At 38.0% G+C, this 26,156-nt stretch overlaps 1 protein-coding gene across 32 annotated transcripts in view; it reads right to left on the reverse strand.

Moving 5' to 3' along the window:
- The window catches only part of LOC148775060 (uncharacterized), a 237,036-nt gene extending 210,880 nt beyond the window's left edge, over positions 1-26,156 (reverse strand). For 6 of the 32 annotated variants that reach the window (XR_016039442.1, XR_016039443.1, XR_016039439.1 and 3 more), the window contains exons 1-3: positions 25,882-26,071; positions 23,171-25,496; positions 5,312-5,585 (exon numbers count right to left, since the gene is read on the reverse strand). Coding sequence is in view for 14 of the 32 variants with exons in the window: in XM_088844975.1 (XP_088701101.1) it covers positions 25,232-25,496; positions 25,882-26,141 (525 nt within the window). In the remaining 18 variants the exon portion in view is untranslated. The other 26 variants (XM_088844975.1, XM_088844972.1, XM_088844973.1 and 23 more) reach the window with 16 other exon arrangements.

Here is a 26,156-nt window from a genome sequence, read left to right on the forward strand (position 1 = left end):
TCTAGTACATTGAACGTAATTTTACTTTCTTTTTGTATCTTCATCTTTTCCTAGAATACGTTTTCAAGTAGATGTAAAGAAACTGTCCTTAACTTTATGAATCCTTCCAATGCCCAAAAAATCTTTTTGTGCTTTCATATGTACTTCAGTATTTTGGCTTGATATATAATTCTTAGTTTAAAAATAATGCTCAGCGCATTGAAGGCAGAAATGGACTAAGATATAAGTCATATATAACCTATAATAAAGTTGGAGTTTATGTGAGTAAATTCAAATTTTTATTTGGATACTGCTCTCCATTAGGAAAAATAACAAATGAAATATTAGATTCTTATTTTATATACCCATTCATTTGATAAATATTTTTAGCACATACTATGTGCCAAGTCGGATATTGGTAATGAAGAATATACTGTTGAACAAAGCAGATATGATAAAGACAAAAGCATGAGATAAAGCCAAGTGATTATGTTCTTACTAGGTTTTAAAATACTATGGCAGGAATACTGAATATCCAGTATTTAGTCAAAAGTGTATAATATACTATGCTTTAAATTTACATATACTGATTGAAAGAACAGATAGGAAATGGAATAATAAAGTAATATTTACTAATAATAGAGATATTAAGAGCAAAATGTGTGAAATTAGTGAAACATTATATGTGGGAGAATTACAAAGAGTAGGCACCTTTATCCAAATAAAAGTTTGAGCTATATTTGAAATACTCTTTTAAATTATCTGTAAAGTTATTTATACACCTTTTATCTTTTTTTCCTCCCCTATTTCCTGACTCCTCTTCCAAATTCATAAAAAAGTATTAACACTACATATTTAAGAACTTGTTGAAGCTTTATACCTTCTGTTGACACTGATGGATGCTTAAGGAATGTTAAAATAAGGTGATTTGATCCTTAAATCAGGATATTCCCTGTAGAGATCTTGGGGACAAAGAGTTTAAATGAGCTGTTAGAAAGCTGAGGGAAAGAACATACACACAGTACACCAACACAGTCACTTCTCTTGACCTTAGAAAAATCTTTGGAGGTTGCATGATAAGGTCTATTACAGCATGAACAATAGTTAAAACGGCATTTAGGATTCGAGGTGACTTCTTTTGTAAAGAGGATTCTCTTGTCTCTTCTATATTAGTTATGCTTTGATTGGCTTGCTATATAGAAAATATACTTTTTATTGTGTAGAATTTCTGTGCCTGAAATTAAGCATTTGAAAAGAAGAGTTTCAAATATATTTGAATTAAAACTGTTTAAAATGATAAACTGGTTCTGTAAAAAATGTTAATGATAAAGATGATAACTATCTATTCCTAACCAGATATTTGATTCAGTTCAGTTCAGTCGCTCAGTCGTGTCCGACTCCTTGTGACCCCATGAATCACAGCACGCCAGGCCTCCCTGTCCATCACCAACTCCCGGAGTTCACTCAAACTCATATCCATCGAGTCGGTGATGCCATCCAGCCATCTCATTCTCTGTCATCCCCTTCTCTTCCTGCCCCCAGTCCCTCCCAGCATCAGTCTTTTCCAGTGAGTCAACTCTTTGCATGAGGTGGCCAAAGTATTGGAGCTTCAGCTTTAGCATCAGTCCTTCCAATGAACACCCAGGACTGATCTTCTTTAGAATGGACTGGTTGGATCTCCTTGCAGTCCAAGGGACTCTCAAGAGTCTTCTCCAGCACCACAGTTCAAAAGCATCAATTCTTCGGTGATCAGATTTCTTCACAGTCCAACTCTCACATCCATACATGACCACGGGAAAACCATAGCCTTGACTAGACGGACCTTTGTTGGCAAAGTAATGTCTGCTTTTTAATATGCTATCTAGGTTGGTCATAACTTTCCTTCCAAGGAGTAAGTATTCTATTCTGAAGACTTGATTTTGAAAATGACTCTTTTATGTGCTCTGATCAAAACTTACTTAAATGATTCATTCCAAGAAGAAGTTTGTATTCTAGAGGCAAAATTCTTTTATCCTTAAGAGCAGTGTGAGGCTGTCACTACTTAGACCCATTGGTTGGACACAGAAACAAGCAGTCATCAAGGCTTGGATTTCATTCCCAATGGTACCTGCTACATGGTTTGCAAAATGCTCGAGGTCTGCTTATACAGGGATACAAAAGATTTCTAAATATTTTAAACAAACAATTCACCTATACTACTAATCTCAACAAAGAGGTCTCATTTTTATAACCTATATAAGCCACTAATTTCATACTTGGACATGCCCTCATAATACTCATCATATTTAGCAAACCTTTTAATATTAATCAAACACAACAAAATGCCTGAGGCTGTCATATCAGTAGTGTGAGCTTTCTGCTTAGAAAACTGGTAGACTCTCCAGGAACATAGACTGACCTCATACACACATGCCAGTACATCGCACATCCACAAATAAGACATATTTTTTCAACTGAATATTTAATAGCTTGTAATTTGCTCAGAATAGAGCACAAATGGAAAACTGTTTAACTTCCTTTTGCTTGACCTATATGAGAGAAAACAGTCATGGGAAGGGAATATTTAATATTAGGAAACAGATTCAAAGTATTGGAGTTTCAGCTTTAGCATCAGTCCTTCCAATGAACACCCAGAACTGATCTCCTTTAGAATGGACTGGTTGGATCTCCTTGCAGTCCAAGGGACTCTCAAGAGTCTTCTCCAACATCACAGTTCAAAAGCATCAATTCTTCAGCGATCAGCTTTCTTCACAGTCCAACTCTCACATCCATACATGACCACTGGATGCGAAGAGTTGACTCACTGGAAAAGATTCTGATGCTGGGAGGGATTGGGGACAGGAGGAGAAGGGGACGACAGAGAATGAGATGGCTGGATGGCATCACCGACTCGATGGACATGAGTTTGAGTGAACTCTGGGAGTTGGTGATGGACAGGGAGGCCTGGTGTGCTGTGATTCATGGGGTCGCAAAGAGTCAGACACGACTGAGCGACTGAACTGAACTGAACTGAAACAGATTCAAACACAGGATTGAATGCATTAGGAAAAACTGTGTATTCTAGGTATGCTGAGTTTGGAAAACAGCTTCTTTCATTTCTTATTTCAGAATGAGGTTAATATGAAGCTGGACAGTTAGAATTAAGAGTGTATGATTTAGGTGGAACCGAAGCTAAATTATTCATTTGATCTTTAAAGTAAAGACAAGTTTTGTAAGGGAGACACAGATAGCTTCTTCTTTAAAAGAGTATTTCTCTTTTAAATACTTTAAAAGAGTATTTCTATCAAAGGACAAGGCAAACCCATAGTGTGGACAGAAGGGAAATTGACATTTTAGAGAGAGAAGCATGAAATATCGAATTTCTTTCTATGTGATAAGTACTGTTTGCTAGTTTAATTAAATAATCAAGAATTTAAATTTCAAGCACTTTTAAAGAATAAATAAATGCTTGTAACTAAAACAGCAGAATTCTGTATCATCAAAGAAATTAAATATGCCTTTTGTTATTTCAGTGAGTCCTAGCAGGAGGAGGAAGAGAAGAAAGTCCTCAATAAGGCATTGGTATCAATCCATTTCTGCATATAAGTAAATGAGTGTAAATATGTAAATTGAATTCCATATATGTGTATACTTCTATTTCAGAAATATTGCTAGGGGTCTCTGGAGTCCTGGTGGCATTACTTGACCCCGCCGATGGCTATACTGTATGTTTTACCCCAAGCAAGATTATGTCCACTCTGTGGGGCTCCATTTCTGTTTCAGTAAGACTGCAGGAGAGGAAGGCTTGGGTCTGTGATGTTACCCAGGTTCTAGAATTCTTTGATTCTCCTTATCATTAATTTAAAACTAAATTGTTTTAAAATTGTGTGCCTTCTGTAGATTATCATCAATGGCTGACACTCAGAAAAATAAAGTCTGGAAGGCTGGATTCCTTGATAGCTTTGAAACTGTTTACTTCTTGCAGAGTTGTATTTCCAGAAACTTATAGCAGGAAAACCATTGTGCTTTTAGGTCCTACCTTAAAGCAAGGTAGCACTTTGCTAACTCAAAGATTATAGGAAAATAAAATATGGAGGTATGTGATTTTCTCACCAAATACAAATCATATTCTCAATGGCAAATGTGTTTCATATGATAATACTTGAAAGCAACAGGTTTTTTTTAACGACTACATTATGTGAACATCTTGTTTGTGTGAACTTGCAATATATGAGCATTTTTTTTCTAAAAATTATCATTAATATTCTGGATTATACTAAGGAGTAAAAATAAAGGAGAGTTCACTAAAGAAAAATGCCTCCAATGTGGCCTATAATTAGAGTTAATTCATGAGATATGCTGCTTTTTATTTAACATTTTAAAGAGATTCATAGCAGTTTTCTGCCGAGAGCCTCAGTTTTTATGAAATGGTGAATTGAAGGGGACAGTGGAAGATCTGCAAGTCACTTTTCTCTGCCCCCTGTTGCTAACATAATTTCAGCTCTTCCTTTACCCTTAACTGTGTCCATGTTTATTAGGAATGGAACTGGACTAACTGGAGACTTTATATTACAGTATTATACATCACAGTTTGATATGTTAAACACAAAGTTTCTTAGCACACTGAAATTAGACACTTAACCACAGAGTGTATTTCTGTTTAAGCCTGCAATCTAAGTAGGATAAAATAATTTCTTAAATAAAATGAAAATGGAAATTAAATAGATATTTAAGTATTAGCCACTGTGATTCAGACCACAATCATACATTTGCACTCCCTTTAAAATGATGACATAAGTCTTTTCAGCATTCATAATTTATAAATGTATATTTAAATGATTATCATGTTAGAAAGGACACAGAGCTTTTATAAATTTTGTAATTAAGCCTATGTGTATAAATTTGAAAGACTTACCGTTGTCAGTTTGCTATGACATTATTCTAATATATTATGCCATGATTATCACAACTCACTAATATTTTTCCTAGCTATTATAAAAGATTCTGTCCTTTTTAGCCCAAATTATTTTACTGGATCAGAAACCACCTAACAAGTGATACTTTGGAGATAAATATATCATTTGTGATTTGAGGGAAAATTTTATCTAATTGAAGTTATGCCATCTGTAATTATAACTATGTTGTTAAAATTTTAAATGATTTCTTTCTATAAAGACAACCATTTATGCAGTGAAATGAATTTGCATTTTATTGTTAACAGGAAATTATAAGTTATAAATTACTATTTGCATTATTCATAAAATTGAGTTTTATTATAAAACTAAAAAATGTTTTATTATTTTATACAACTGCATATAAACCAAGAAACAATGATGATAATATTTGTGCTTACAATTTAATCCAAACTTTTATTTGCTTTCTAGTTTTCATTTAATTTTTATGTGTGCTTAGACGCTCAGTCATGTCCGACTCTTTGTGACTCCATGGGCTGTAGTCCACCAGCTCCTCAGTCCACAGGATTGTCCAGGCAAGAATACTAGAGAGGGTAGCCATTTCCTTCTCCAGGAGATCTTCCTGACCCAGGAATCAAACCCATATCTCTTGTATCTCCTGCACTGCAGGCAGATTCTTTACCATCTGAGGCACCAAGGAAGCCCTTAATTTTTCTGTAATATATATATTTTGAAAGATATAATTATTAAAATCATTAGGTCAAATATTAAAATTCCATATTAACATTAGAAAAGAATTCACTATGACTCTGTTTACCGAAGTTTCTTAATAGTAAACATCAATTTGTTCCTTCAGATCTTCATGACATAGAGTACCTGTAGTCAGAATATGTCTTAATTAATCAACATTTTATTTGTTAATATTTACTGTTGGGTAAAAATATAGATAGAAAATACTTTTATAAAAATTATGAAAATAATTATATTTTATGTTAGTTTGAAAATAAAATTTGTTATTGCATCACACAATCTAAAAGCTATTGAAGTTGAGGTATTTGTTGAGATGGAGTCTAACAATTATTTTATGTTAAATGAAGAATTACTTTTAAAAGACAAAAAAACAGTTTTATTTGTATTAATAATAAGCAAAATAGAAAGTCTTTAACATCTCTACATTCAAAATAAACTCTCTTTATAAGCCAATAAGAAAATAACTCAGAAAGGTAAAAGATACAAAGGACATGAAAAGACAATATACAGGCAAAAATTGAGTGAATAATATACATTTTTTAAAATGTGAATATAACATTTTATAAATATAAATGTGAATTTATATTGAATTAAAAGAGGCAGAGGATATAAAGAGGCATTTCACAGAAGAGGATGTGCAAATGACTGGAAGCAATCCAGTACATTTGTATAAAATACAGTAGTGACAACCTAATATACATTCTGAGAAGTAGAAATAGTGTAAAGATTATTCACTGTTCTAGGGAATTGTGAATAGGATTATTCAGAGTGCTGCTGGTAGGATGGTAATTTGCTGCTTCCTGATATGGGTGCTCACTGCATGAATGTGATTACCAGTGAAAATATACTGAGTTGTGATATTGTTAAAATTTGCTTTCCTGACTTCCCTGGTGGCTCAGACGGTAAAGCGTCTGCTTGCAATGCGGGAGACCCGGGTTCAGTCCCTGGGTTGGGAAGATCCCCTGGACAAGGAAATGGCAACCCACTCCAGTACTCTTGCCTGGAAAATCCCATGGACGGAGGAGCCTGGTAGGCTGCAGTCCATGGGGTCACGGACACAACTGAGTGACTTCACTTCACTTATGTATATTATACTTCATTTAAAATTGAATAGGGGGAGGATGAGGGGAATTATGGAAAGAGCAATGTAATCTATTTTTCGTGTAATTTTAGAGAAGAAACCATAGAATGATAGAATAGTTTGTGATTCACTTTGAGATAAATGGGAAAACAAAAAAATGCAAATAAATAATTAAAAGAGAATGCTGCTGTTCAGTCGCTTTGATACAATGGCATAACAATTAAAAGATGAACTATAGACATATATCACATGAAAAAGATGTAAATGTCTTATAACAGAAAGACTCATCTCAATATTGTAGTTAAAGGAATGGTTTAGTAACAGCATAGGTCCTCATCAGTAGAAGATTGATTAATATATTTAATATGTATAATCATTGTTCTAGGCATCTTAAGGATATTTTTCTCAGATTGATCATATTGCTAAAAACACAAAGCCCAAAACATGCTCACCTTTACTCCAATTCTTAAGACTTGCTCTTTGCCTTTTTCCATTTCAGGAACCTTTTAGGTTGATATCAGAGAGCCCACATGCATAGTGGCATCTCTCTTGTAAATGTTCCCAGCTTACAGTGGGAAGATACTACCAAATTTTCAAAGATAATATCCCCACATATTGTCAACCCTCAGTGTATTTCCCAATGCCTTTTTTAAAGAAAGAGTTTTCTGTGAAATCTGAGGGCACATGCTTTTCTGGATATTAAGCAGTTTGCACACACATCAATCGTCCTATCTCCATAAGCTCCATGATTCCTTCTTTCACATTATATGGAGTTATGGTCTTTCCAACTCATTCAATACGAGCCATATTTGAAGCCACAAATATTTTAGTTAAAAAAATAAAAATAAAATAAATTGTTAAAACCGGCTATGAAGCTAACACTAAATTCAGAATACTGAATCTGTTTCTGTAAGTAAACCCTTTTGACAAGCTCAGCCTGATCGAGTTGTATGCTCCTCCTTCCCTGGTCTACCACCCTTAGATATTTTTGCATGTATTCCTGCAATCTTGACAGTATAGCTTGTTCAAATGATACCAGATTTTGGTGTGTACCCCAATGCAAACTTTGCACTTGCACCCCCTTCCCAAATGAGATCCACTTGGATTTAAATCTAACTGTAGATGCTGTGGGGCTTCCCAGGTAGCACTAGTGATAAAGACCCCACCTGCCAATGCAGGAGACATAAGAGACGTGGGTTTGAACCCAGAGTGAGGAAGATCCCCTGAAGAAGAGCATGACAACACACTCCAGTATTCTTGCCCGGAGTATCCCATGGACAGAGGAGCCCAGTGGAATACAGTTGATGTGATTGCAGAGTCAGACATGACTGAAGCGACTTAGCATGCACTCACACACATAGGTATTATAGTAATGAGACATGCTAGAGGTAGGTTTTGAGGAAAGATGCTTATAAGGAAACAGCTCAAGAGAAATCTTGAAAGGGATTAAACACAGGACAGCTAACTTTAGAATAGGAAGGGGATATTCCTTCCCCAGGAAAAGAGGTTCAAGGGAAATAGGGTTCAAGGCACATAGATTCATCAGAATTCCCCATATTGTCCCATTGTTCTCTAAACCTTAAATATCTAATTATAGGACTGGAAATGCTGTGAATTGTAATTCAGTAAACTGCAGGCTCATAATCTGTGTCCAGTTTTCTGAAATTTTACATTGTGACAAATAAGAGCTAAGAGATTTTCAGGGAAATCATAGAAGCTCTCCCATTGTTTGATGATAACTTGAAATGGAAATTTAAATTCATTTCATTGTCTATTTATTTCCATAATCTCTTAAATGCAGTCAAAAGAACTAACTCAAAACAAAGTATTCTCTATGCCATAATATCATTTTAATATTTAAATAGTTTCTATTTTTTATTATGTTTCATTTTTTATTGACCACACTTTGTGGCATATCGTATATCTTAGTTCCCTGACCAAGGATCAAACCCATGCCCAGTTGTGGAAGCACGGAGTCTTAACCACTGGACTGCCAGGCAAGTCCCTATGCCATAATATGTTATTGCACTAGTCACTTGTCTCTTACTACATGGATATCCGTAGCAGATTTATTTCCTTCACTTTCAGGTAGAAAATTATGAAACACACTCTTTACACTGTATGCTATGTTCCTCAAGAGTCCCACTTTCATGTTGATTTCACCCCTGCCTTCAAATTTCTTCAGGTCAGATAACCAACCCCAACTACCTATCTTCATGGCTCTATTTATTTGGAACTAGTATAGTAAAAAGCAAAGGCAGCAGTTTGCCTTGCTGAGAAAGATCTGTATATATAGTCAAAGCTATGGTTTTTCCAGGAGTCATGAATGGATATGCGAGTTGGACCATAAAGAAGCCTGAGCACCAAAGGACTGATGCTTTTGAACAGAAGTGCTGGAGAAGACCCTTGAGAGTCCCTTGGACTGCACGGAGATCAAACCAGTCAATCCTAAAGGAAATTAAGCCTGAATATTCATTTCAAGGACTGATGCTGAAGCTGAAGCTCCAGTACTCTGGCCACCTGATGCAAAGAGATGACTCATTGAAAAAGACCCTGATGCTGGGAAAGACTGAAGGCAAGAGGAGAAGAGGGCGAGAGAGAATGAGATGGTGAGAAACCATCACCTTCTCAATGGACATGAATCTGAGCAAACACCAGAGATAGTGAAGGGTAGGGGCGCCTAGTGTGCTGCCATTCATGGGGTCGCAAATCAGATATGACTTAGAGACTGAACATAAGCAATATATTCATTCCTAAATAGTGTGCTCATTAAAAAAAAACAGAAGACACTCTATTTTAAGTGCCTAATATTTTGATGTCTGAGTCCACACAACAGGGAAGTCTTCCTGTTGATTTCTGAAGGTAATATTTACAATATATTCAGTATTATAGTGTAAGCACTCTCATCTTCATATTTCTTTAAAGGTGTGAAAGCAAGCAGACTTGCCTACATTGAAACATTTGCAAATAGGAATGGAGTCCAGATTTGGTCTCACTTCAAAGCTTCTTCTTTTCCCCCTGATAAAATTGAGCCTCCTGTTTATACTGTGTTCTAATTCATTGTCTTTTCATGTCCCCTATTCATACCAATAGACTGTATTTCTGTGATGTGTTCAGTTCAGTTACTCAGTTGTGTCCAACTATTTGCGACCCCATGAATCGCAGCACACCAGGCCTCGCTGTCCATCACCAACTCCCGGAGTTCAACCAAATCATCCAGCCGTCTCATCCTCTGTCGTCTCCTTCTCCTCCTGTCCCTAATCCCTCCCAGCATCAGGGTCTTTTCCAACGAGTCAACTCTCCGAATGAGGTGACCGAAGTATTGGAGTTTCAGCCTCAGCATCAGCCCTTCCAATGAACACCCAGGACTGATCTCCTTTAGGATGGACTGGTTGGATCTCCTTGCAGTCCAAGGGACTTGCAAGAGTCTTCTCCAGCACCACAGTTCAAAAGCATCAATTCTTTGGCGATCAGCTTTCTTCACAGTCCAGCTCTCACATCCATACATGACCACTGGAAATACCATAGCCTTGACTAGATGGACCTTTGTTGGCAAAGCAATGTCTCTGCTTTTTAATATGCTATCTAGGTTGGTCATAACTTTCCTTCCAAGGAGTAAGCGTCTTAATTTCCTGCCTGCAGTCAGCATCCGCAGTGATTTTGGCGCCCCAAAAAATAAAGTCTGATACTGTTTCCACTGTTTCTCCATCTATTTCCCATGAAGTGATAGGACCAGATGCCATGATCTTAGTTTTCTGAATGCTGAACTTTGAGCCAACCTTTTCACTCTCCTCTTTCACTTTCATCAAGAGGCTTTTGAGTTTCTCTTCACTTTCTGCCATATGGTGGTGTCATCTGCATATCTGAGGTTATTGATACTTCTCCTGGCAATCTTGATTCCAGCTTGTGCTCCTTCCAGCTCAGCGTTTCTTGTGATGTACTCTGCATATAAATTAAATAAGCAGGATGACAATATGCAACCTTGACATACTTCTTTTCCTATTTGGAACCAGTCTGTTGTTTCATGTCCATTTCTAATTGTTGCTTCCTGACCTGCATACAGGTTTCTCAAGAGGCAGCTCAGGTGGTCTGGTATCCCCATCTCTTTCAGAATTTTCCACAGTTTATTGTGGCCCTCACAGTCAAAGGCTTTGGCATAGTCAATAAAGCAGAAATAGGTGTTTTTCTGGAACTCTCTTGCTTTTTTGATGATCCAGCGGATGTTGGCAATTTAATCTCTGGTTCCTCTGCCTTTTCTAAAACCAGCTTGAGCATCTGGAAGTTCACGGTTCACATATTGCTGAAGCCTGGCTTGGAAAATTTTGAGCATTACTTTGCTAGTGTGTGAGATGAGTGCAACTGTGTGGTAGTTTGAGCATTCTTTGGCATTGCCTTTCTTTGGGATTGGAATGAAGACTGACCTTTACCAGTCCTGTGGCCACTGCTGAGTTTTCCATATTTGCTGACATGTTGAGTGCAGCACTTTCACAGCACCATCTTTCAGGATTTGAAAAGCTCAACTGGAATTCCATCACCTCCACTAGCTTTGTTCGTAGCGATGCTTTCTAAGGCCCACTTGACTTCACATTCCAGGATGTCTGGCTCTAGGTGAATGATCACACCATCGTGATTATCTGGGTCATGAAGCTCTTTTTTATACAGTTTATTCTTGCCACCTCTTTTTAATTTCTTCTGCTTCTGTTAGATCCATACCATTTCTGTCCTTTATCGAGCCCATCTTTGCATGAAATTTTCCCTTGGTATCTGTAATTTTCTTGAAGAGATCTCTAGTCTTCTTCATTCTGTTGTTTTCCTCTATTTCCTTGCATTTTTTAATGTAGTTTATTTATTTTAATTGGAGGCTAATTACAATCGCTGAGGAAGGCTTTCTTATCTCTCGTTCCTATTCTTTGGAACTCTGCATTCAAATGGGGATATCTTTCCTTTTCTTCTTTGCTGACCTTTCAAATTACTTTTAATGATTTGGAGCAACATGCAGAAGATATAAAGGCAAATACTAGAATTAACCACAGAAATTATGAGAATATATGCTCCAGAGACAAAATTATGCTCAGAAGATCAGAAAGAGAGCCTAGAACTAAGCCTTGCATCATAGAATTCTTAATGGATTTTAGCTAAAATGAGTTTGATTTTATATACCATAGCTATCTACTTAGCCTGCAGCTGCAGATAAAGAGAAAGTTTCTGATTATAAAATTTATACATCCCAACTGAAGAATATTTGGAAATTACAAAATTCACATAAAATTAAAAGCATGCACAGGTAAACAATGAAGGACAGACTGGATATATTTTTCATGCTCCTGAAATAAATTATTTTTGTAAGCGTTTTCCCAGAATGTAACATTCATTATACATTTTAACATATACTTTTTTGCATAATATGTTTATAGAATGTCTGCTACATGCTTAACATCTCTATGAGGTTAGTGGAATTATGCTCTGTTACTTAGTAAACCATATCACTAGTTCAGATGTTTAGTTTGATTCTAACTTAATCATATTCAATTGTGATCATTTTCTACATAAGAATATGTTTCAATTACATATTCCATTGCTTGTTATTATCAAAAATCTCCTTCAACCCTCTCCCAAAAAAAGATTATGCCTATTTACATTTTTATACTTAGAATGGGGCTCTCCAGGTGTCATTAGTGGTAAAGTAAACCCCACCAATGCAAGAGACACAGGAGATACAAGTCCATTCCCTTGGTTCAGAAGATCCCCTGGAAGAGAGCATGGCGACCCACTCCTGTATTTTTTCCTGGAGAATCCCGTGGATAAAGGAGCCTGGCGGTATAGTCCATAGCATCACAAACAGTCAGACACAACTGAAGTGACTTAGCATGTACACATACTTAGAATACACTCCATGATGGAACAGTCCCACTGCAAATTTTATATCCAAGAGAAACTCATAAATGTATACCACAGAATATAGATAAGAAAAATTACTGCAGTATTTTAATTAAGAGCAAAAATTAAGAAAATTTAAATATTGTTTAGCAAGTAATTATGTAATAAGTCCATATTTGGAGTATTGTAAAACAGGAAAACAAAGAAGCCATATAAATGTACACTAAACAACATGCAATTCTGAGTTAAAAAAAAAAAAAAGGTATAGTCTTCTAAGATAGGGCGATAGCCAGAAACAGAGAGCACTCTCAGAATAATTCCAGACAGGTGTACTGTTGAACCTGGGAAAGTGAGTGAAAGTGACAGCCTGGAGGTAGCAGGCACCAAGTAGCTACCTCCTTTGGGGACAGCTTCTGCCGCTTGTATCCAGTGCCCACTGGAAGCTTCTCTCTTAAAATCTAGTGAGAAATTTTTATTTATTTTTTAATAAAAAAATTATAATTTAGAATAGCCCTAATACTTTTTTGTTTTGATTTAAAGAAAACCAAAGGGATGGGATGGGGAGGGAGGTGGAAGGGGGGTTCAAGATGGGGAACATATGTACACCCAGGGCAGATTCATGTCAATGTATGGCAAAACCAATATAATAATGTAATTAGCCTCCAATTAAAATAAATAAATTAAAAAACATAAAAATAAAATAAAATAAACCAGAAAGAAATAAAAAGAAATGTGTTCTAGAAGATACATTACAAAAATCATAGAGATAACTTTTTTTGTTTGTTTCTTATTATTCTTTATCTTTAATTAATTCTTACTGGATTGTAGTTGCTGTACAGTATTGTGTTAGTTTCTACTGTACAGGAAAGTGAATCAGCTATATGTATACATATATCCCCTCTTTTTTGGATTTCCTTCCTATAGCATTGAATAAAGTTCCTTGAGCTAAAAATTGTAGCGACAACTCTGGAAAGAAGTAAATACTCTCATTCAGAATGTTAAGTGTTTTGATATATTTTTATAATATTTCTATTTTTTGTGAAAATAAGAATTATTTTACAGATGTAGAAGAAGGCTTGAGAAAAGTGACTGCGCCTCTTATAAACCAAACAAAATTTTTCACCAACTGATGAAACGTGCTGTTAAAAATACTGAGGTGAATAAAATACTGTCTTTGCATGTTATTTGACAGATAAATAAATATTCACAGTGCTTGTGTTGTAATGTGAGCATTGTAATGGATGTGTGGAGAAGGTAAAGTGGATGCAGAAAGAAAAAATGTAGCCAAAAGTTACTCCTGTGTTTGAGGTTTTTGATTTTTAATGGCATAAAGCAGCATCCATATATGTGTGCGCTTTCTACAAGACAGAAATCTGGGCATGGCATAGATGGATTCTTTCCCTCTGGTGCACGAGGCCGAAATCATGGTGTCACCAAAACTGCACTTACATTTGTAGACACATATTGTCAGGAGAATTAATTCTTCATGGTTATATGAGGTATCATGGTTGTATGAGTATTTGCTTACTGGTTTTGGCCAAAAGTTGTTGCCAGTTGCTAGTGGGCCCACTCAAGTCTTAGCTCTGTGGCCCTATTACAAAATTCAAGGACAGCAGCAGCAGCTGTCTACAAGGGAAGATTGTGTAACACACCTAATCATGGCAGGACTGCCCCATCCTCATTGCCGTGTGTTAAATAATGTGTGCTGGTGTGCTCAGTCGTGTCCGACTCTGCGACCCCATGGACTGCAGCCTGCCAGGCTCCTCTGTCCATGTGGTTCTCCAGACAGGAATCCTGGAGTGGGTCGCCATGCCCTTCTCTAGGGCATCTTCCTGACCCAGGGATCGAACCCACATCTCCTGCATTGGCAGGTGGATGCTTTAACGCTGAACCAACAGAGAAGCCTATATTATCTAATATTGCTTATTAATTACCATCAATGTTATTAACCATAGTTGAAATGTAATCTGTATAGCTTCAATAATATTTACTATTTTCATCATGACATTGCAACTCCCAAGAAATCCAATACATATTAAAACTTCTTAAATTTATTTTTTCTACCATGAGAAATGAATTATATCACCTTTAAAGCTACGTTTTGCTGTGAAATATGTAATTTTTTGTGCAGAATATATCACATATTTTGATTTGTTCTTGCATTCAGATATGTAAAGTAGTCCATTTATTTTCATTTAATTTTTGAAATTCAAACTGTTATTTAAATGTTTTTAACAAACTTTAATTCTTTGCTATGAACTATGATATATTTCACATGGATGCTATTTTCTGGAAAAATGTGAAAAACTGATTTGGCTACTACACCGGGGGTGGATTCATGTCAATGTATGGCAAAACCAACCAATATAATATTGTAAAATAATTAGCCTCCAATAAAAATTAAAAAGAAGAAAAGAAAACAGAATTGGCATAGAAGAAAAAATAGAAATCATTATAATTTCAATATTTCTGCTTCTTATTTTTATTTAACTTAACGGAATATATAACGTATCTGGCATTATATGTTAAGACTATTTGTCAAACTGTATAATATTGAGTCAATGAAATATGAATTTCTAATTCACTTGTGAATTATTCACACTAACTTTTAAACCTCAAAAATTTGTTAAGGAATTGCATTTTATGCTTAGAAATGTATTTTCTGCCTCAAAGGTTTAATCTTCTCTCCTGAACTTATTTTTATTCAAGGCACCTAGGCAAAGTCTAAATGTTCTTTTCATGAGCTGTCCATCATTTGCATTACATGAATAGATACATAATCATAAATCTGGAAGAATGTACAAAATCAATCAACCAAACAAACTGTGCATAAAACTCAAAAGATGTAAATTCTAAATGCTCAAAATGCATTCAGCCAAAAATTGTAGCAGCTTCTCTGCCTAGTCAATTATTTTATTTTTATTTATATAAGTTTATTATGACCTTTGAATTTGAGTCAATCTTAGTATCAAAGATTTAAATAGAAGAATTCTGGCTTTTAATTACTCTTTGTTTGTTAAAAGTGGGAAGTATCAGACTTTCTTAGATGAGTGTTTCTGCCAGTAAATAATTCAGACTTCTCAATATCAGAAGAAAAATCACTTTAAAGTGAGTGATGTATAAATGGAATATTGTGTGCTTAGTTCATCTTTTTTATTCTTTATTGAATACAAAAATTAAAACTGTCAAACACTATACATTTGAAACTATGTAGTACAAATAGAATCATTGCTAATAAAAAAGTAGAGCTTTGTCTGTTTAAATGTGTATTAGTAAAATGAATTCGTAAGCATGATCTTCTGCACAGAGTGGTGTTTTTAAAATTGGAAATTATGAATGGTTCTAAAATGTGCATCAGTATATTACATGGTAGATATGCATCTACCTTTGTACAGTGATTCGGCAGTACATTCTTTTTAAAACATTTCAAAGCGTCACAGGGTTTTACAGCTGGTAGGGACTAGGGGTCATTAACTGATGGAGGCAGAGGCTTGTCCTCACCGCACCCTGAAGTGCAGCAGGGCCAGGCAGAGAACAAGATGCCGGGCCCCCTTTCACCACAGCCGCGGGGAGACACGCGGTGCCACTTACAGATGCTATAGGACTGATGGCTACGCTCTCAGTGGTCACCCGCCCAGCAGGCCACAGTGCGAGAAGGAAAACTGAGTCCTGTCAGATCTCTGAGAAAACTGGCACTGAAGCCTCCAGAAGAATCCAAGGTCTGACCAACTCCAAGCCCATGACCCTTCCCTTACATCGGGACGGCTTGTGATACATTTATATTCTCATAAACCCTCATCATCACTCGAAACAAACTAATATTCAAATATATCAGTTCCCTCAGAAATTGGACCGTAAGAAAGATACTTTCTCAGCAGCGGCCATGTTTTCCCTTTCTATTTCCAACATCAGTTATAATTCATTGGGTGAAGCAAATTTATTATTTAAAAAAAATACGATCAGTAAGTTACTTGCATGCATAAACAAATGGTCCCTGAATCTTAAAATCAGCTCTTAAAATTTCAGAAATTATATGCCAAATTCTAGACAAATTTCAGAATTACCAACAATTTCCAAAAATTAGACTCTGAAGTATCATGAGTGGTTTCACTTCTGAGATGCTCATCACAAAAAGAAACAGGAGATACTAAGAATTCTGGAACATCCTCCACTAACCATCAATGCTTTGCTTTCTGAAAGGTTTATTTCAGGACCCAGAAGCAGTAGCTGAATTTACTCCTCAGCCAGCATACATTACCTAAACAGTTACCAAAAATACTCTAGCAATCTAGGTTATCTTCCTAAATCTTAGCAGACTATTTTAACTTTTTTCCCCAAGAGCCCATACAATGTAGAAAACTGAGAAAAAGAAGAACTTCTCTATGTAAATTTCAGAGTGGTCCTCTTCTCCTTCTTCTAGTTATTATTCTCTGTAATGGATTGCTATTTTGCTCTGGCACCAAGCCAACAATTGATTGATAGAAATGGAAGAGTCACTAGCCCACATCGACTCTATCACAACAATGTACAATTATTTGTTTTGTCAAAATCCACTCCCCCGCCCAAGAAAGGCAGGCTGACAGGCTGCTGACCCACATGGTTGCTCTTTGCACACAGTTTAAATGAGCTGGTTCTAAGTCAACGAGATGCCAAACTACCAAGGCCAGGTACAGTGGGAGCAGGCTCTGGCAGGATGTCTCTGGCCTGAGCTGCACACAGGAGCAGGAGTGAGCCTCATGGCCTGGCTACCCCCTGCGGCTGGCAAACAGCCGATTAAGAAAGTGGGTGAAATAAATATTTCCCAGTTATAGTATAGAGTAGGTATTTACCTGACGTACACCTCACAGCATACACAAATGCTAAATGTCTACACCTTGAGAAATAATTGTTGCTGCCTGGTATGAGCTCTTAAACCACAGTTCATTTTCTCTGTGCCCTCTGTAGAATCTGGGGTTAAAGTACATCACTGATCATATGAAGATGTGACCACATACCAGCAGCAATAGTAACTGAAACACAATGCCAGTATTTTACACACACAGAGCCTGTTCATGAGAAAGACTAACCAGGGACCAAGAAATATCCCTTTGCAGCTGCCTCGAACATTTCATCAAAAGGCCAATCGTCTTAATTTAGGAATTTTTCCACCCACAAAGACTTTCTGCAGTTTTGCAGAGGATGATAAAAACATGAGGACAGATGCACAAACCTGGGGCACAGAACACCGTGAAAACAGGCACGTGGTTTGGTTGCTTGCTCTGGGTTAGGGGGTGAGATCCCTTAAAACACAAAATATATTTTTTACAAAAATTATCATTATAAGTGATCTCCACTAATAACAGAAAGAAAAAAACAGTAATTTTAAAAAGAGGCTAAAAATGCAAAAGATGAAAAGAAATAAGGGGGAAATGATCATGCTAACAGTTAATTTCCATATCCTATTATCTAACAAAGTCCCAGATTTCTCCCAACAAAGTACCTCAAACCTTTAAACAGAAAGGCTTCGAAAAGTTGCTCTTCAGCTTTTAACACCATAACTGACAATGAAACAACTAACCTACACAATGCACATTTCCAAACTGACAAAAACTGGGACGATTACCCTAAAGTTAGAATCAGAAGCAATGGACTAAAAACAAACCAAAAACACCACTGTTCCTTGGAGGGAGGATTTACTCATAAACTATGAAGTAGCAAGATTAACGGTTATAAAAATAAGCTTATTTTATTTACATGTTAATAGCTAACAATTTTAAACTTTGACAAGAAAGGGAAGAAAAATATTTATTCATTTTGATTCGGGAGGATGAAAATATCCTGAAAATAGATGGAGCGATGGCTGCATAGCAATGTGAATGTACTTAATGCCACTGAACTGTACCCTAAAGTGGTAAATTTTATGTAATGTACATTCTACCACAACCAAAAAATACACACAAATATAACTTTGTTAGCATCCCATATTTAGAAAAAAAGTGATCTAGAATTTTCTCCTGGATTTCATCAAATACAGCTTCCCTTCTAGAGTCACTTAATAAGGAGTAACTTCTACTCTGATTCTCAAATTTCATCTTTTATCAAGGCCCAAGAAGACAGGGAAGCGCATCTTAACGGAATGGAGGTAACACAGGCCAAACCTACTTCATACTTCAGTTCAAAACGACTGCCTTGCTGTGATAGATCTACTCCAGATTTGGCTGCCATCCTACCAAAAATAAGAGAATCTATGGATAGATGGACAGGGAGGCCTGGCGTGCTATGATTCATGGGGTTGCGAAGAGTCAGACACGATTGAGCGACTGAACTGAACTGAACCGATGGATAGATGAGGTATGCTTAAGATTTTACGGCTTTAGTCTCTTTTCTAGCAATAAATATCAATCGAGAAACAGATCAATTGCATCATGAGTTCACCTACTGGACTCCACAGCCTTCTAATATCCTTGCTGTTGTTGTTCAGTCGCCCAGTCATGTCCTACTCTTTGCAACCCCATGGACTGCAGCACGACAGGCCTCCCTCTCTCTCAACATCTCCCGAAGTTTCCCCAGGTTCATGTCCATTGCATCGGTGATGCCATCCAGCCATCTCATCCTCTCATGCCCCCTTCTCATTCTGCCCTCAATCTTTCCCAGCATCAGGGACTCTTCCAATGAACCAGCCGTTCACATCAGATGACCAAAACACTGGAGTTTCAGCTTCAGCATCAGGCCTTTCCATGAGTATTCAGGGTTGATTTAAAACTGACTAATTTGACCTCCTTGCTGTCCAAGGGACTCTCAGGAGTCCTCTCCAACACCACAGTTTGAAGGCATCGATTCTTTGGCGCTCCACCTTCCTTACCATCCAGTGCTCACAACAGGACGTGACCACTGGGAAGGCCACAGCCTTGACTATACAGACGTTTTGACCTTGGCGTTGATATATTCAGAAGTACATTTAAAAAACTGGTTACTGGATCCTATTCAACTAAGTAAATGTAAGGAAACCGTTTTCTTAGAATTACTCGGAGTTAAAGACTTTGAAAATAGAACATATTTGTTGAAAACTTACTGTGAAAACACATACTTTACTTTGATAAACCCACTCACTCAATTAGTGAGTTTCCCTGGTGGCTCAATTGGTAAAGAATCCACCTACAATGTGGGAGACCAGGGTTCGATCCCTGGGTTGGGAAGATCCCCTGGAGAAGGGAACAGCTACCCACTCCAGTATTCTGGCCAGGAGAATTCCATGGAATTTATAGTCCATGGGGTCTCAAAGAGTTGGATATGACTGAGCAACTTTCACTTCGCGTCACTCAATTAACATGAATCCTTAAAACTACAGTATACCTATATCAACAATTTCATTCATTCCAGTGGCACATGGCAAAATAAGTGGAGGGTTAATAATATTTAGGTAATTGTACCTAAGTCATTTTGGGCTAATTTCTAAGAGAAAAAGTTACCAACATATACGAAACATTTTAGGTCAAAATTAATTCACTCAACCACTCAATTAAACCGAAAAAGGCCACTCAAGTCTTCTATAAACAGCCTCCAAACTGGAAAAAGCAATACTGTGTAACAGATCTACACCTACATAAATACGCCCCTGGGGGATGAGCAGTTTTGCATGGTTGCTCCCCCACTCCACACCCCAGGAAACCAGGACCTGGGACTCCTCAGCCTCAAGCATGCACACAGAGCAAGAAGGCAGCTCTCCTCTACACACCCACAGTGACCTCCTGGTAAAGAAAGACCCCTCTGAAAAGGCACGCGATCAAAAACCACCCAGTTCCCAAAACACCAAGGACAGGGATATGGCCCTCAAGTAAAACGAGGGACATATCCCTGTAAAATGTCCTAAGTTTTTGTAATATCCATTTTGAAAATCTATATATTACCCCCAAAATTAATGGAACTTGAGTTTTATTAATACTCATTCTGAGCCTCCATGAATCTGTTGTTTTAAGAAACACACAACAGTTCTTTCAAACACAAATATTTAAGACTCAAATTTATATATCGACACACAGCCCAAAATGAAAGTGACACAAGTGAAATACTAAGTAGTTCCCTTTCCTCAAATATGGATCAAAGCACACAGATCCATTAAGTGAGCAGTGGCAAGCCCCTGCAGAGAAGGAAGAAAAACCTCTCCACTCGGGACACGAGGCAAAAAGCTAATAGTTTCCTATGTCAACACACCCAAAATTTACATCTCCAAGTCAGTCTTCAAAATAAGCTGCAAAATTTTATAGAAACTATCCCCCCCCAAAAAAATTTTTTTTTAATGAAACTACTTTCTTGCTAGGAGAGAACAGGGTTAAATAAATGAAATGATCATCTTTTTGGTCTGCCTGTCACACTGGTATTTATCTTAGGGAAATAAGGAAGTTCCTATTACATCAGAATTCATTTTTTTCAGATACACCCAGCTCCAAATTATAAAGTAATAAAGTCCATTCATATAGAACTGAAAATTCAACCACCCTCTGTTACATCTGTTTTCTTTAAAATGTGTCTGTGTCTAATAAAACTACCAAATGGGTTGTATATTAAGAGACTTCCTCTACACTCTTACATTTTTTAAATCGGTTCTCAAGCCAGAATTAATATATTTTTATGCTAGAGTGAAGATGTTATTCTTACAGTTTTAATGAAAGAAAATGGTACGTAGAGGGTAGTTCAGTAGTACAAATATCTAGGTGTGACTTGGAATATTTCCATATCCACAACACAATTCAGATTATTCTGATACAACATGACATGGGAAAAATGGAACAAGTATAAAAAGCTGTGCCAAAAATTCATTCCTAAATATAGATAAAAAAACAAAACCAAAGAAAAACGAGGGATTAGGGTTTCTTATTACACATGCAAGGTAAGAATATGTTGTTCCCTGGAATATACGGATTGATTTTGTGTTAATATAAACATAAATTTAAGTGACAGCTGTCTTACAGAGTAGTTGCCTTACAAAAAAAAAAAAGCCAAAAGTAAGTACACAGAAATCAGGATCCCCAAGGAAAACAATTTTAAGCCATGCATAATTTCATTTCAGATAACCCAGAAAAACAGAACACAGTTGACAATTTTCACTGCATTTTCTTTGTTTTTTAAATGAAGCACAGTTGCCAATTCCTCCTCCTCTTAACGATGAATGGGGCAGCTGGCCAGTCATAGCTCAGCAAATGTATCAATTTAGTCCACAAATATTTCTTTACAAGATTTAACATATCACATAGGCTAACACTGCACTGAGTGGGAAAGTGGGAGAGTGTTATAATGGATCTCATACAAATTTTAAGGTAATCAGAACCCAGCCTGTAAGTTTGGTTACTTATAAACCTTACTGCTTTGAAATCAGTTAATCAGTTTTCTTTTAACAGTAAATCAGGCTTTTTAAAAATTATGTTGTATTGTATTCTATAAAATTAATGTTAAAATAGCATTAATGAAATTCAGCACACATATGGACATCACAAAATCTTAGTTATGTGAGCAGACCTCAGTATTCCTATTGAGATTGCTTTATCTGAATACTTTATCTCACAAAAACCCCCTAAGTATATTGTAAAATGCCTTACTTCACTTTTTGAAAAGACCCTCCCATTACAATATACACACGTTTTATTCTCAATTACAGAAACATTTGCCACCCAATGTAAACCATTCCGAAAATCAAAACTGAAACTAAACGTGTTAAAAGCCATGAGAAAATTTAATATTATTTCATGACCAAGAGTTATACAATAAGCTAACGTTTTGGACAAACAACTGGTCCTTACTATAACTATCATAACAAATACTAAAGAATAGCAGCCTTCCAAAAAGAAAAAAATACCAAAAAAAGACACATTCCACATGTTATACGGAATAGTACCTACAAGAAATCAGTGCATCTAGGTCATAGGCCCAGCATTTTTCTTCCCCCCTTAAAAACAAAAAAGCTATTCCTAAGGGTCATACTGAGAACATAAAGGATTCACTCTCATTCCAAGAAAACAAAATACTTAAAATGATTGCTACCACTATGAAAAAATATCGTAAAGTAACAGCGACCTACATCTGCCTCTATCATCCTCGTTTCTGGTTTACAGAGATGTGAATTCTAAACTGTCCCTTTATTTTTTTTTTTTTGGCTTCAAAGGCAGCTCTTTAGTCTATTTTTAAAGAAATATTTTTCTGTCAGAAGTCCATTATATCCCAGAAAAATTTTACAAGTTATTCCCCAAACCTCAGGTCTCATCCCACCTCCTAAAACCTGTGGAATGTGTCAAGCATGACCCCACAGCAAAACAATTTCAGTGCAATGAAAGTTCAGGCCTGAGTTCTGATCCAGTCTCCATCACCCACAATCAGGGCACAGTGAACAAAGCACTCCAACTCTGAGTCACTTTCTACACATAAGGAAGGGAGAAAGTAATATATTTGTAAAACAGATAATTTAAACTGTAACATTAATGTTAAGTGTCAGCTTGACTGGGCTAAGAGATGCCAAGATAGCTGGTAAAATGTAATATCTGGGTGTGTCTGTGAGGGTGTTTCTGGAGGAGATTAGCAATTGAATCAGTGGACTCAGCAAAGAGAGCAAATTGCTCTTTACCGCCAAGGTGCTAGGGCATCATCCCATGCGTTGAGAGTGCAGATGAACAAAACGATGAGGAAGGGCAAATTCATTCTCTTCTTGAGCTGGGACATCCATCTTTTCCTGCCCCTGGAAGGCAGGGCTTCTGGTTCTCAGACCTTCAGGCTCAGACTGGGATTCACACCGTCGGCTCCCCTGGTTCTCAGGCCTTCAGATGATAAACTGTCCCTTTAAAAGGAAGTTGCCAAAGCAAATCTTTTCAAAATTAATTACATGGGTTTATTTACAAAGAGTTTTCCTATGATTTTACCTATCCAAATCAAAAAAATCAGAATAAGTTTTCTATGAAGAATAGGAAAATGCATCATCATTAACAGTAAAACTCTACCAACTGAACATTAGAAAGGAGTGGACTCCCAACGTCCTCAGCCTGGGATTCACACGATTATCTGTCAAATTCAGGACTGCATACATTCGGACAAGTCTCTCATCTAAAATACGGTTATTATTAAAATACACCTTCCTAAAGTAAATGAGCTAAGTAAAAACAGATATTACAGCCACCATTATTCCTTTTTAACATATTTTAACGTTAAAAAAGTTTAAAAAATTCTAATGTCCACAAAAGAAAAACTATTTGGAAGAAACACAGCACAATTTGTATGTAATATAGTTTCCCTAAAACATTATGTAAGCAGTTCAAATAAGGCTCACATAACCTAATCTAGAAAAATAACCAAGGGGGGAAAAAGATTCCTGAGGCATTTGCTTCCAAACCAGAAGCAAATATAAAATAATTTTTAAAATTTCACAAGAAGGTCCATTTCTTCCCTTTTAACGTTGTCTGCAAAAATTATTATGCCGTTTCCCCACTTCATGCTTTCTAAAACATCACGTCCATTCTAACTGAAACTCCTCATCCACTAACACCTAAAAACAATCAGAATTGTTAAGGCACAACTTACCAGAAACATAGTTTTAATCGTGTTATAAAGTTCATGAAATATTACTAAACTATACCGCTGGCTATCAGAATCGTGACATTTTTAATGTTACAAGTTTTCATTTTACATTAAACTACACGTGATGACATAATTCCAAATTTTTTCATGGTTTAATCCATCAAGGGTAATTTTATAAAAGCTTTCCAAATCCAGAAATTGGTAAAATTCTTGGTTTAGTTCTTTTTCAATTGCCATATCCTCACCCTACAATCAGAGTGAATGAGATGTGCGACGGCCAGGCTGAGGCTGTCAAACAGCTGAATTTTCTAAGTGCCCAATACTGGACACCAGTGTGATGTTTTTAGGTATTTAATCCTCTTATTAGTCACTGCGATTCATAATAATTTAAGCTTTAAACAATATTCCACTTACATCTGCAGTAATAGAGCTCAGTTAGTATTTGTGGCAAGAATGTTTGTGACTGCACTGCTCAGCCCTTCTATTTACATCAGCAGTGCTAAATGCCCAATGGTGAGAGGGGAGCCAATCAGATGGCGGATTAGATGTCAACTCAGAGGCAGCTGTCTGGAGACTATTACAGCCAGTTTACCTCCACAATTCAAATTCCAAACCTTGCAAAGGAGATCAAGTCAGTCTTTAGGCTTAGCCTCCAAGCAAGAAACAGCAAGAGTGCAGGACTCTTCCTAATAACGCTGCAGGGCTTGAGGGGGGACAGGAAGTTAAAAATCCAAATAAATCTGAGCCAAAAAGATCCATTTTCACTGGTCTGCTCCCTCCCTGGGGTCGCTGACTAAATGGCAACCCACTCCAGTGTTCTTGCCTGGAGAATCCCAGGGACGGGGGAGCCTGGTGGGCTTCCGTCTATGGGGTCACACAGAGTCGGACACGACTGAAGCGACTTAGCAGCAGCAGCAGCAGCAACCCACGATCCAAATAAGTTCAGTTTAACCGGAATGTGTTCCTTGAACGCAGCCTATCCGTTGAAGGTGACTCCTTTCAAGCAGCCTGCAAGCCAAACAGTGCATTTCCCAGGCTTATTCCTGGGAATGAATCGATCTATTTTGGGGTCGTTTTCCTCCCCATCGTTGTAAAACGTGGGCACTCTTTTTGGCGACTAACCGCTCAAAACTCGAAGCCCGCCTCGAATATCGCCGAATGCCTGGGCACAACTACGAAACACACGCTCGGCTGCCACAAAGCTGACCTTTTTTTTTTCCCCTCCTGCCTTCACCTTGTGAGCTCTAAGGGGAAAACGCGGTGCGGCCTGAGGTAGCACAGAGTTCCTCATTCTTTCCTCAGGTGGAGCTCGTGGTGGGCGCTCCCCGAAACGCGGGGGGCAGTGATTCCTCCTCAGACCCCACCGGCCGGAGCGCCGATTTCTGTGGCAAAAATGAATAAATAAATACGATAAAGCTGCCCGAACGGCCCCCGGCGCCCACACGGCTTCCCGGCGGCGCGGCGCCCGGGGCGGGGTGTCGCGGCGGCGCCCGGCCCGGGCCTCGGCGAGGGACCCCGTTCCGCCCCCGGGGCCCCGGGCCGCGCACTCCGACCCCGCGCGCCGCCGGGCCTCGCAGCGAGGCGGCCGCGAGGTAAAACGGCTTTGCGCGCCTCGTCCCCCACCGCCGCCTCACACACACACACCACCACCCCCGCAGCAGGGCCGGAGACGCAGGAGAAGTAACGCGGAAAGAGAAGAAACTACAGGGCTCGTGGCGCGAGACGAGGCCGCCACGGCGGAAGCAGGCCTGGCGGCGCGGGGGTTACCTGAGATCTGCCCATGGTCGGGCCGGGGGTGCCGGAGCTCGTCGCCGGGTGGCTTCTTTGTTGCGCAGCCGCCCACGCCGGGCTGGCAGCGGCGTACGGGGGCGCCCATGTCCTTGCCCAAGCCCAGGCCCGCGGCCGCCCGCCGCCTGCCCCGCCTCCGGCTCCGGCTCCGCCCTCCGGCTCCGGCCCCGCCCTCCGGCTCCGGCCCCGCCCTCCGGCCCCGGCTCCTCCTCCGAGGAACCTGCGGGTCTCCAGTCCATAAGGTCACAAAGAGT

This window comes from Moschus berezovskii, chromosome 17, assembly GCF_049115385.1.
Source record: "Moschus berezovskii isolate FMDL1 chromosome 17, NW_MosBer_1.0, whole genome shotgun sequence".
Classification (NCBI taxonomy): Eukaryota; Metazoa; Chordata; class Mammalia; order Artiodactyla; family Moschidae; genus Moschus; species Moschus berezovskii.